Source organism: Panthera pardus, unplaced genomic scaffold (assembly GCF_024362965.1).
Source record: "Panthera pardus isolate Hobbes unplaced genomic scaffold, ASM2436296v1 HiC_scaffold_6, whole genome shotgun sequence".
Lineage (NCBI taxonomy): Eukaryota > Metazoa > Chordata > Mammalia > Carnivora > Felidae > Panthera > Panthera pardus.
The window spans coordinates 78903146-78916173 of NW_026526991.1; the positions used below are offsets into that span (position 1 = coordinate 78903146).

Genomic DNA, 13028 nt, shown 5'->3' on the forward strand with positions numbered 1-13028 from the left:
AAGAACAAATTATTTGATGTCTGAAAGAGCTTAACCTCTTAAGGAAATGAGATTTATCAGGGAGGAAAAATTTCTTAACAAAGGGACACTTTATAAATATCACTCCCTGAAATAACCATTGTAGTGAGCTTTCAGTGAAACAAAATGCAGAATTTGGGAATTTGCCTAAGTTTAACATTGAAAAAAAAAACGACACCCTAAACCCTACGGTTTGTTGTTTTTAGAGAGGAAGCCACTTCTGACTTTTAACACTGTGCTAAAATAAAGCAGCAACAGAGGGAACCTGAGAAATGAAGCTTCCAAGAGCAGACCAACCCAAGAAACACTTTTTCATTCATATGTGTCACAATTTCAGGCCTCCCCAGCACCTTTTTCCTTCCCGCATTGCTATTCCCTCCCTGCTGCCATTTACATTACATCCTGTAAAGGAACAGCAGAAATATCCAGGTTGATCTTTGTTGAGTCATCCTGAAAATGATAGTAATAGTGGAGGCAGAGCTGAGACAAGACACTTACCGGTGCTTTGACCTTTTTGGAATCATAGATCCAGTTGACACTAAAGATCAAAGCCAAGGATTTTGCTTCAGAGAAATGCACAGATGAAAACATACACAAATCTTGTGTCCAGATTCAGGAGGTGGTGGACTCCCTTAAGCCTATTTTGGGGACATTAGTGATGCACCTGTGTTGTGAGAGCAGACAGTATCCCTGGCCGTCCTCCTTGCCAAGGTTTAAGTGCAGTGCTTAGGGATGGATCCAGTCCAGATTTTGCTAAAAGCTGACTCTAGTGGTTTTTTTTGGGCTCACCTCATTTTCTCCACTCATTAAAAACTTGAAAGGTCAGATCCACAGCTGTTTCTGAACCAGGAAGAGGAAAAGGAAGCAAGAAGAGAGGACTTGCTTCTGAGTGACATTATAGTACCTCCTTGCAGTACCATTTGGACATATTTGGATATATATGTTTTATAAGCAGTTGTCAAGATAGACGCTTTTTTGTGATAGTAACCCACTCAGGCCTTATAAAGGGATCTCTCTCCAATAGAATATTGGGGATATTGGGAATAATGGGAATATTCCCGTTGTGTAAAGGGACCTCATTCAAGTGCAGATTTTAAGAGATTCTGGGAAGAAATACTTTGAAGAGAAATTGGATTAAGTAGGGTAAAAGAAAAAAATGAAAAAGAGTAGGGAAAATAAGGATGAGGTGGGAACTGCTTCCTGGATTACATGATTCGATTTGACTTGTTTCCTTCACTTTGTAGATTAAAATACAGAAATTTGCATGTAGGTGAAATGACTTGCTTTAGGTTTTTGCTTGGGGTTTGTTAATAACTTTCTCTTGGCTTCCCTTTCATGGTCTTTATTAAAACCAGCCAATCATGTGCCTTATATGTGGAAATATGGAGCTCCTACTTTGTACAAGTGAGTGAGCTGTGGCAGACGCAGAGTCCTTATAACTTCCTGCCCCTCTAGAAGTTGACATTCTTGTAACCTAGTTTGGTTCCAGAGGCCATAGGCAGGTGAGAAAATTGCCCACTGCATATTGGGGAGCTGTGATCCCACCACTGATGCTGACTACCTTTGTTACCTTGGGTAAATTTCTTAACTTGGGCAACCTTGGCATCCTTTATTTTTTTAGGGGTAAGATATTTGTGAAATATTTTGTAGGTTGAAGATGTAGTGTCTCTCAAATTAAATTAAATAGCTAAACTCTTAATTTGTTTAAGATCATCCCTTTGACCAGTGTAACCCTATATTTGCCAGAATGCCTGGGTTATTTGGGTAGATGGGCTAGTAATATTCATAGCTGACAGTGCTAGGTCCTGCTCCATTTATTCTTTCATTTTTGCCCACAGCTTTTCTGTGGAGTAGATATTACTACTATCCCCCTTTTTATAAGTGAGGAAAACAGATGTGCAAAGAAGTTAAGAAACTTGCTCCAGGCCTTCCAGACAGTAAGCAGCTGTGGGACTGAAACCCAGGTGGTCTGACTCCAGGAGCCATGCTCTTAGCTATGATCCTTTCTAGTCTTTTCTCAAGCTATGACCTATTCACATTGAATGGAGAACATTATGTGTGGTGGACTCTAAAACTTACTTAATTTTTTTTTCTGTCCTGTTTCAGGTACTTGACAGCAAGGACCAATAGAAATTTCCTGCTTACCATGAGGCCATTCTTAAAAAGGGCCACTTTGGTCATAACTTATGTAAGTATAGATATGCTTCTGAAATATCTGATAAGAAGTGTTTTATTTTAACTTGGCTCAGAGACATGATCCAGATTATTTAATAGAATCAGCAATATATTCGAACAACATGATGTTAGGCTCAAAGAGTTTACATGCCATAAATGTTACAACGCCTTGGAAGGTATGTATGAAAGCCTTCTGGGAATATGGTAACTCAAAGACAGACCGGATGAATTATAGTATTTTATGAGTCCCTTTCAAGGTGCTGATCCTGAATTGTCTCAGTAGCACAAACCTGGCTGTATCAGTTATCTATTGCTGCAAAACAAACCACCCCCAAACTTAGTGGCTTGAAACAACAACCACATATATTTACCCTGAATGCTTTAGCTTGGACAGCATCTAGCTGGATGGTTCTAATTGCTCATCATGATTTTTGACTGGGGTTGCACAGGCAGGTTCTTGTAGCTGTCAGCTGGGTGAGGTTGTCTGTCCGTGGTATCTCCTTCTCTAGAGTCTCTCCCTGTGACCTCCCTCTAGCAGTGTAGCCAGGACCTTTTTTTTTTTTTTTTTTTTTTTTTACAACATGTCAATTGGGTTCTAAAAGAATGAGCCAAAAGTTGCAGGACCTCTCAAGGGTGAGGCCCAGAACTGATGCAGTGCACTTTCTACAACATTGTCTTGGTCAATGCAAGTCACAAAACCAACTTAGATTTAAGAGGAGGGGCAGTTGGCTTCATTCTTGATGAGAAGAGCAGAATGTACATGCAAAGGGGGCAGGAATTTTTGGTGGCCATCTCTGGTGACAGTCCCAATAATTATTTTCTTACATTCTTGGATTCAAGAATTCATGATTAGGAGATCAGTCTGTTATGCCACTGCTGTCTCCCATAAATTTCTGTCAAAATTTATGATAAATTTTGATAGGAAACTTACAAAAAAGTCTTTGAATTGTAATGTCACCAATTAATGTGATTTTCTTCTTGATGCTAAAGTGTGTTTATGGAAGAAGAGTATGGAAAATTTCAGTGAAGGTGGAGAGCCTTGACTGGACAGTCTCAACAAAAGGGACAAAACGTTTCTCTAAAGTGTTCCCTAGTATCTTTGCACAGAGCTAGGATGATTCATCACTGGTTTCAGAAGTGATTTATTTTCTTAGAATTGTATGGGAATGCAAGTAATCTGACATCATTGGAGTGATGAAAGTTGTAAATTATTAATCCCTTTGTTCTTTTAAAAATTTATTATCAAAGCCCTTTCTACTATTTATCTTCCTACTCTTCTTGTTTAATTATCACGGCTTTTTTCCTCTTCATAGTATTTTAGGGAACTTATATTCTTTCAGGATACTTGTGCTGTTACATTTGTAGTTGATATTTTCCATTATAAAGCCTGTAAGAATTTAACTTCAGTTTGAGCAGGACATTGCGAGTGTTAAGACGATTTTTAATTGGCTGCCTAGGCATTGTTTACTGTTGCTATGCTTTTGGCTGACACCATACTTTTATTTTAGGATTTTAGATTTGAGGTTATTTATATAAAAGATATTTATAAAGGAAGTCAGTGATATTCATGGGGAAAAAAATCCAGCCTTAACTACCTCCAAAATTAATCCTTTAGCTTTTTTATTCAAGCAAAGGTTTTCCTCTGACTTTAATAAAAACAATGTAATTGGTCCTGTTGAAATGAGAAGCATCTGGAAGGCCTGTTTGGGCGAACTCTCCTCCCCACAGAAATGTCTCTCCTTCTGGCTTTCTTATTCACCTTGGCAACAGGATAGCACCATTTAGTGATAGAATTCCAGCGGGTGACACAAAAGCTGTGCCCCGGAATTTGTTGAAATAACCCTTCATGAATGTTCTCCTTCAGGGCATTGGAGGGTTGGAACACTTCAAATGTGTTTATCCAAAACCCAGCAGTATTGTTTATTGTATTTTAAATTAACTTTCATGGGGCTGTTTAAATGGAATGGTTAAGAAAGCGGTTGGACAAGACATAGATTCAACTCCTGGATCTTGCAGTTTATTAACTGTGGGATTCTAGGTAAATTACCTGGAAGCCTCAGCTGTCTCATCTACCTCTAGGTTCTGTGAGGCCACAGGGAAGATGGAAAGTCTTTAGCTCAGTGGATAACAGCTGATAAATGCTTGCTACTGACAGCTGTAATTAAGAATTTGCTTGCCTCTCCCTCAACACCTTCATTGTTTATACTCTTCTCCTTACCCAGCTGTTCCCATCTTGCGTACTCATTTTGAGTGTTAGGATTTTATAGAAGTGCTCATTATGAAACAAAATATTTGTAAAGCATCTGGAAGCGTCCTCCAGAAAGGTGGGGCTTACGCCCAACGAGCAATGACTTTCTTACCAAATCTCCTTTTCTTTGAAGGTGATTGTCGTTTTGTACTTCCGTCTGTGGATAATGGGAGGATCTATGCCCCTCTTTTCAGAGCAGGATAATCCAGCTTCATTTTCGCCTTACATTCTTACAAGGTCAGTAAACATATTTTTTTTTAACTTAACGTGGTACTCATTCAATTGTTTTAAATAGTCTTAAATGAGAGTTTGCCTTTGCCTTTTGAGGAAAGAAGGGTTGTATTCCATCCTGGGGGTGGGGGGGAAACTACTATTCATACATTTGGAATTCGTTTCAGTGGGTGGTGCTGTGTTGCCAGGCTTATTGCTACTGTTCCCATATTGGTATGTATTTGGCTATTCAGCAAGTATTTTGTTGAGCACTTATGATCAATGGCAAATGTCTACTGAGTGGCCTATATGGCAAATGTTACAGAACAGTGCACCGCCAAGCCTATAGAGGTTGACTGAGTATTAAAACTATTTGTAGAATCCGTGGAGAGGTTGAAAGTGGAAAACAGAAATGAACGATTTTTGCTAAGATAGAGCAATTCTATCACACTATTTGTCTTTAAGAGATTTAGAGATATTGGATTAAGAAGTGATGTTGATCAGGGGATCTGATTTATTGAAAAGGTTTTTAATTCCTTACCTGTTCAGTCAGCTGTGGTGTCCTGCTAAGGCTTTCAGATATAATTATATTTGGCAATTTTCATGACTTTTCTTCAGGATATATTGCTGCTATTACGTTAAAACATTAAGATGCACCATTATTAAATTTTTATAGTTTTATATATACCTTTTCACATATAATATTTTCATAATAGTAACCTTCACTCTTTTTGTGTTTGCAAAGACACAATAAAACTTAAATTAAACCTTGACCTATTGCCCATTTGGCTTACTTGTATCTTAGGGACAGCACATTGTTGGATTCTGTTTCTCTGCCGGGCGGTTATCTTTGCTTTATTTGACTCATTTATCTAATTTGTTTTAATTGATACATTTCTACTTGCTTTGCCTTTTATGTTTTTCTTTATTTTCTTCTTTTTCAAAGACAGTTTCCCTTTCAAAAAAGATAACTTCCAATTTGATTAATCCGTTTTTACAAAAACATTATGTCATAATTGTTTCTATTTACTTCTGTTATGTATTTATATTAAAGAATCTTGACTCTGCCTTCAGAAATCATATGATATCCAGCCTCGAGTGTTGGCTTATCTCTTCGAGGTAGTCTGGAGCCTTATACATTATTGTTTATACCTTATCTTTTTAAAAACGTTGTTGTTTGATTAATCATGACATCTTTAACCCACTTTTTATTAATGTTGCAATCTACTTGTCCTTTTTAGTTCTCCCTGGCTTTCAAAATTTCTGGGATCCCTTTGTGGATATTTTTAGCTCACTGATAAATTGTTTCAGTTTCTGTACCTCCTTAAATAGCTACATTGACCTCCAGAACAGAAGGTTCTGAACTCACCAACCAATTATTTCATTCCTGTCTCTGTCATCAGTAAACAAGTGCCTGCCCCACGGTTCTTAGTGTCAGGACAAGGTGCCTTTGGTCTCTGACTCACTGCCTTCCTACCTGTACTGCTTAGCTGCCGGTTGCATTTTTTATCTCTTCTGGTGGCAGAAAAAAATTCTTTGGTGGAACCTCTGGCAAAATTAGTACCTTGGGCCAGTCACTTGCCAGCTTCTGTCTTTCACTTTCAAGGCATATGTATCCTTTTTCAGAGGGATCTGATACATATTTCATTTAGGACTTTATATGACTCCATCTAAGTGACTGTTCTCAGGTGATTCAATCAATATGTGATAGAACACAACATCCTCTTTTTTTTTTTTTCTTTCAAAAAACATATCTTTCTGTTTTTGTGTTTCATGCTTAAAATACATAGAAACCCAGGGACATTTCAATGACAGTTCCTCTAAATGGCTTTTCACATTCCTCTAAGATAGCTGCATTATAATTGTCTCTTTTGAGCATCCAGAAAATTGTCTTTAATTCCTTTCTCAAGTAAGGTTTCTATTCTGCTTGAATAATTGTTTGACCTCTGGTAGGCTGATGATTCTTAAATTGGATTACCTTGGTCTGTTTCCTAGTCCTGTTGGTTTTTCTTTTCTTCTCATTAGCTGTGCAATTTAGCTATGATTTGGCTGGCTCTGTGAGCCCGTCATTACTAATCACAGGTTTGTCATTCAGTTTTGTCAATCTGTCTCATTAATGCCTCACCTCTTTCACTGGGTTTGTAAATTCCGAACAACTTTTGTAGCATCTTTGCTTCCATCTTGCAAGTATTTTATCTTTTAAAGTTTCTATAATAACTTATTCTATTATCAGGTGAGAGTTTTCAGACTTTTTCTTTAATAATTCCTATAGTTACTAATTCCATGTAGTTTTAAAAAAATCCTAATAGTTTTAAGAGTTGCTTGGTCAAGTTTTCCTTTGTTTCAAATGATTTCCCGTGACTTTATAGTTCTGAGATTCCTTCAGTTTGCTTGTTTGTTTGTTTTATTTCTTTATTTTGAGAGAAAGAGAGAGCACAAGGGAGGGGCAGAGAGAGGGAGAGAGAATTTTGGGCAAGCTCAATCCCAGGAACTGTGAGATCATCACCTAAACCTAAGTGTCAGATGCTTAACCAACTGAGCCACCCAGGCACCCCCCCTTCACTTTTACATAATCTATTTCCATGTAATTAGCCAGGAGGAAATACCCTGTCATTTTCTATTTACCAACACTGGGATGCAAAATCATTGTGGTTTGCTCTTGAGAATAGTTTGTTAAAAATTATCAAAGATGAGGGAATAAGACAACAGATGACTGTGTGACATTTACTGTAATGTAAGACATTGTCTAACAAACCTAGAGGAATACAACTTTGATTGACTTATTTATATCTATACTACTATATTTTACAACTCTGTCAACTTAGAACTTAACATACAGAAATATGATAGCAGTGATTATTTTTCTCTCTAGTAGGAAATAAGGCTTCAAATGTTACAGTTTTATTGCCTTGTAGGACATTGGACAAACTTGTATCTAATTTACCAATCTCATTCCTTTTTGTTTTTCATGAACATTGTAACACTAGTTTTTCAAATTTAATTTGTGTATATTGATATAAGTATACATATATATGCATAATAACAGCTTTGCACTGTTATGCCCAGAATTCGTGATCCCCAAAGACCGCCAGGGAGCCGAGTCCGATGTAAAAGCAAAAGAGCCTTTATTCGAGCTAGCTCGAGCTCAATCCCCTACCTGCACCGACACAGCGGTGAGATATCTGGGAGAGAGAGCGAGTTTCAAAAGGACAAAGGTTTTATTGGGGCCTAGGGGCAGTTGGTGAGGTAATGGCTGTGGCCTCAGCCGGTTGGCTGGGGAAGGGTCGGAGTCCTGTTAGGCAGGTGAGCGGGAGGTTACTCAAGGGGAGGAGGCGTGGTCAAGGTGAAGGACACAGAACAAGATGGGGTTGGCCAGTGTAGGCCCTCCCTTTCAGCAGAGGTACAATTTTCATGGCATACAATTCACCTATATAAAGTATACAATTCAGTGATTTTTGTTATGCTCACAGAATTGTGCAACCATCATCAAAATCAATTTTAGAACATTTTCATCTCCCCAGAAAGAAACCTTATATCCTTTAGCTGTCCCCCACTCCTAGACAACTTTTTGTCTCTGTTGAGTTACCGGTTCTGGATGTGTCATACCAATGGAATCAAATAATCATGGATCTTTTGTGACTGACTCCTTTCACTTAGCATAGTGTGTTCAAGATTCATCCATGTTGTAACTTGTATTCATACTTGATTCTTTTTTAATTCCCCAGTAATATGTCATTATATGGGTATGCCACTTTTTAATTTTTCCTTTCATCTGTGGGCATTTGGGTTGTTTGTACTTTTTGACCCCTATGAATAATGCTGCTGTGAACATTCATGTATGAATGTTTGAATGTATGTTTTCATTTCTCTTACACATGTACCTAGGAGTGGGATTGCTAGGTCATATGTATTAACTTTGTATTTAACTTTTTGAGGAGCTGCCAGACTATTTACCAAAGCAGCTGCACCATTTTACATGCCTGCAGGGCTTATGTGAGGGTCTAGTTTCTCCATATCCTCACCAACACTTGTCTTTTTGATTATCTTTCTGTTGTTTTAATTACAGCCATACAAGCAGGTATGAAATGGTATCTCATTATGGTTTTGATTTGCATTTTCCTAATGGCTAATGATGTTGAGCATCTTTTCATATGCTTGTTGGCCATTTCTGTATCTTCTTTGAAGATGTGTCTATTCAGATTCTTTGACCGGTTTTTAATTATTTTTATTATTGAGGCATTTTATTATTTTATTACTGAGTCTTTTTATTACTGAGCTGTATTAGTTTTCTATATATTCTAGATATAGATTGCTTACCAGATATATGATTTATAAACATTTCCTACCTTTCTATGGGTTGTTGTTTCACTTTCTTGATGGTGTCCTTTGAGCACAGATGTTTTTAAATTTGATGAAATTCAGTCTATTTTGTTTTTGTTGCTCATGCTTCTATCTAAGAAGGCTTTGCCTAACTCAAATTGTCTTTTAAACTGACTTTATCAAGTTTCTGGTTCCCTTATTAAAAAGTTATACACACCTTTATTTTCATTGTGTATTTGTATGAGGATTAAGGTTTTTAAAAATATTTTGAAAACTGTACATTGGTACAGTTTATGTTAACAGTAGTTTGGAAGCCATTTAGAATTTGACTTCTTACACCTGATCATTGGGCATGTCAGAGCACAAGGTAAACTGATAAAGAATTGGAGGATCATCATTATCACGATACACTGGCAATGAGGCTCTTAATTTTTCATCTTTCCATTTTAACCCAAACATTCAGATCGTATTAGCTGTCAAGAATTCTGTGTGACTGATCAATAACTTTTTCAACTCGTAGTTAATTGAGATTGTGTGGATCAGTTGAATGGCATGAGATTGAATTAAATGTTTCTACCTTAGGCCTGAGAAGAAAAGTGTAAGAATTTAAAGAATGGAGGAGATACTGTAGTTTGATTGCACAGCTTTCTCTGGACAAGCAGATTCCCCCAGGCACAATTGTCCAAGCCAAATAACCTAGTAATCATGACTGACTACTACCTTCCTATTATTCCTCACCTCTAAGCCATCACACAGTCCTGTCCCTTTGATCTTAATGTTGCTAGAATTTCTTTACTTACATCCACCCCTGCTGCTGCCATTTTCATTAAAGTCCTCATGGACTCTCTCCTGTATTACTGAAATCCTTGTAACTTGTCTCTCTTCCTACAGTTTGCTCTCCTTGGATCCATCTTCCACACTATTTCCAGATGGTATTTCTCACTGGCTTGCTATTTTAAAAGTCAGTGGTTTCCCGTACCTCTAGAATAAGCAGTAGGAATTTGGCCATAGCTATTCTCTTCAGGCTTATCTCTTGGTACCCCACCACCTTCCTCCCTAACCTTAGCCATTAATTATCCTAATCTGCTTCAGTTCCTTAAATGCAGCCCTGCCTTTTACCTCAGAGTCTTTTTACATGGTGCTTTTCCAGTCCTATAATGCCCTTTCCTTCATTCTTTAGCCATTGTTGATTCTAGATCTTGCCAGAACCTTCTTACCTCCAAATCTTGGCCACATATTTTTTGTGTCTTATTACACTTCACTTTATGGACTATTTACTAATTTTTATTTCCCACTTAAATATATGTTTCTCAAGGGCGGAGACCGTATCATATTCCTTTGGGTCTCCAGCATATTAGCCAGTGCTAAGCCCAGGGCAGAGCCACAATAACTTTATTGTATAATAGATGAAGACATGATTAAATCTACTCTCATATGTCTGTTGCATCTATAAACATGATACCTACATTTACCTTTCTGCCTCTAATGGCCACTTCAAACCACCACCTCTGGATTTATCCTTGCCTTGCTTTTTGGCATTAAGACATTTTCAGCTGGATATGCCTTTGTACACTCCAATATGGAAAACGTAGTCTTACTCATTTTATCATAAGGCATCGTAGAATAACTCTGCTCCATCATGAGAATGACCCATAGAATGTAATGACATATTTAAAAATGCATGTGATTATGGAACCCCAATATCATGTTGACTCTTCTTTGAGATTTAAAGAAAATTGGCTCAAGTCTTTTCCCACCTGCTGGGTGTCCATTATTACCCTCTCCTGATTTTTAATCCTTCCCAAGAACCTTATCTTTTCATGGGCATTTCCCATTTCCTTTTCCTTTTCCTGCTAAACTTCCCACCTCACCCATGTTTTACTGCCTGTGGCCATTCTCATTTCCTTTTCTTGTGCCAACCAAGATAGAGATCATAGACCTTTCACCTTAATATCCCCTGAAGTATCACTTATGTAAGGCATTTGCATATAAGAGATTTTACTGAAATGTGAGGACAAGTGAGCAGAACTATATTGTAAAGCCATACACAAATAATTTATAGTAGACATCGTTGTATGACAGAATCCTTCAGCTACTCCTCCCCTGGGGAGTTCTCATTGACTTTTTTCATCAGGTCTCTGGTCTCAGTTATATATTATTTATTATTAGTCCTACCTCTTGCCTACTATTCCCTATTCTTTTCTTCCTCCCTGCAAATTTCTAATAATTTCTTATACAACCCTAGACTGCATAGGCCATCTCAGACTAAATCATCTCTGAAACCATATATACTGATGTAATAGTAAGCTCCAAAATGGAAATGGCTTGACGTTGAGAAGGTTTAGTTTTTGATCATAGGGAGATGGCTGTGGATTCTGCCGCTCCCTAGGGAAGCTCTCTTCCTAGTGCAGCCCCTGGGTTTTATGCTGCTTGCATTTTAGAGTCCCACCATCTAGAATGACTATGTCAGTGTAGGCAGAAGAAGAGAGAGTTGGAGGGTCCCATACATCTTATGTTGAAACTTTCAAATACATAACAGTAGAGACTGCTGTAACAAACTCCCATGTTTGTTCCCATCACCCAGTTTCAGCCTTTATCAACTGTGTTCAGCCTTGTTTCATCAAACCCCCCACACTTACAACCCCTCTCCATTTTCCCCAACCATCACCAAACAGTTCTGAGACCAGTCCCACATATAATGTCAATTCAGTTATCATTATTTCAGTGTGTAGTGCCTCTAAAACATATTTTAGTCCATTCAGGCTGCTCTAACAAAATCCCATAGACCGGGTGGCTTTTAAACAACAGAAAAATGTATTTCTCTTAGTCCCAGAGGCTGGAAGTCCAAGATCAGGGCACTAGCATGATCATATTCTGGTGAGAGCCTTCTTCCTGGTTCCTAGTCCCCTCCTGCTCACTGTGTTTGCTCATGGTGGAAGAGGTGAAGGAGCTCTGTGGAATCTCTTTTATGAGAGCTCTAATCTTAGCTCTTTTTTTTTTAATGGTTATTTATTTATTTTGAGAGAGAAAGAGTGCACACAAGCAGGGGTGGGGGGGGGGCAGAGAGGGAAAGAGAGAGAGAGAGAAAGAGAGAGAGTCCCAAACAGGCTCTTCCCCGTCAGTGTAGAGTCTGACATGCGGCTCTGTCTCATAAACCGTGAGATCATGACCTGAGCCACAATCAAGAGTCAGACACTTAATTGAGCCACCCAGGCACCCCAGGGCACTAATTTTATTTCTAGGGACTCTATCCTTTTGATCTAATCAGCTCCCAAAGGCCCCACATCCTAATACCATGACATTAGGGATTAGGTTTCAACATATTACTTTGGGACGGGGGTGGGGGTTCACCCAAACATTCATACCCTAGCAATAGAATGTCTTTAAAAATATAACCACCAGGGGTACCTGGGCGGCTCAGTCAGTTAAGCGCCTGACTTCAGCTCAGGTCATGATCTCACACTCCATGAGTTCAAGCCCCGCGTCAAGCTCTGTGCCGACAGCTCAGAGCCTGGAGCCTCCTTTGGAATCTGTGTCTCCCTCTCTCTCTCTGTCCCTCTCCTACTCATGCTCTGTCTCTCTCTGTCTCTCAAAAATGAATAACTGTTAAAAAATTTTTTTTTAAATATAACTACCATATCTAAATGATATCCTAAAAATATTGTCATTAATTCCTTAGTATCATCAGGCATTCATTTAGCCACACACCTTATCAACATCATTTAAGCTTCAAGAGATTCATGGCACCTGTGCCCCAGGTACTGGGAAATAGAGTCTCCTCAGTACTCAGGGGAAGGAGAATTAAACAGACTTAATGAGTACATAGCTTTGTGTCTGATATAACCTGTGATGGTATTTTCTTAAAAAAAAGAAAAGAAAAGAAAATCAAAAACATGTTAATAACATGTTCTTTACCCCCCCCCCCACTATAATCGTGTATCCATAACGATTCTCAGGCATGTTTCCTGAACCACTACAACAGAACATCTCAGAGTCTTGGGGCCCTCACAGCCCCCCATCCATTTCCTGTTTGCCTGTGACATCTGTTTCCCAGTCT

At 38.4% G+C, this 13028-nt stretch overlaps 1 protein-coding gene across 3 annotated transcripts in view; it reads left to right on the top strand.

Annotated features, from left to right (window-relative positions):
• The window catches only part of TMTC1 (transmembrane O-mannosyltransferase targeting cadherins 1), a 272140-nt gene that overhangs the window by 119103 nt on the left and 140009 nt on the right, over window positions 1–13028 (top strand). For all 3 annotated transcript variants that reach the window (XM_019452365.2, XM_053894591.1, XM_053894592.1), the window contains 2 exons: window positions 2125–2206; window positions 4575–4678. In XM_019452365.2, the coding sequence (XP_019307910.2) occupies window positions 2125–2206; window positions 4575–4678 (186 nt within the window). The remainder of the gene's footprint in view (window positions 1–2124; window positions 2207–4574; window positions 4679–13028) is intronic.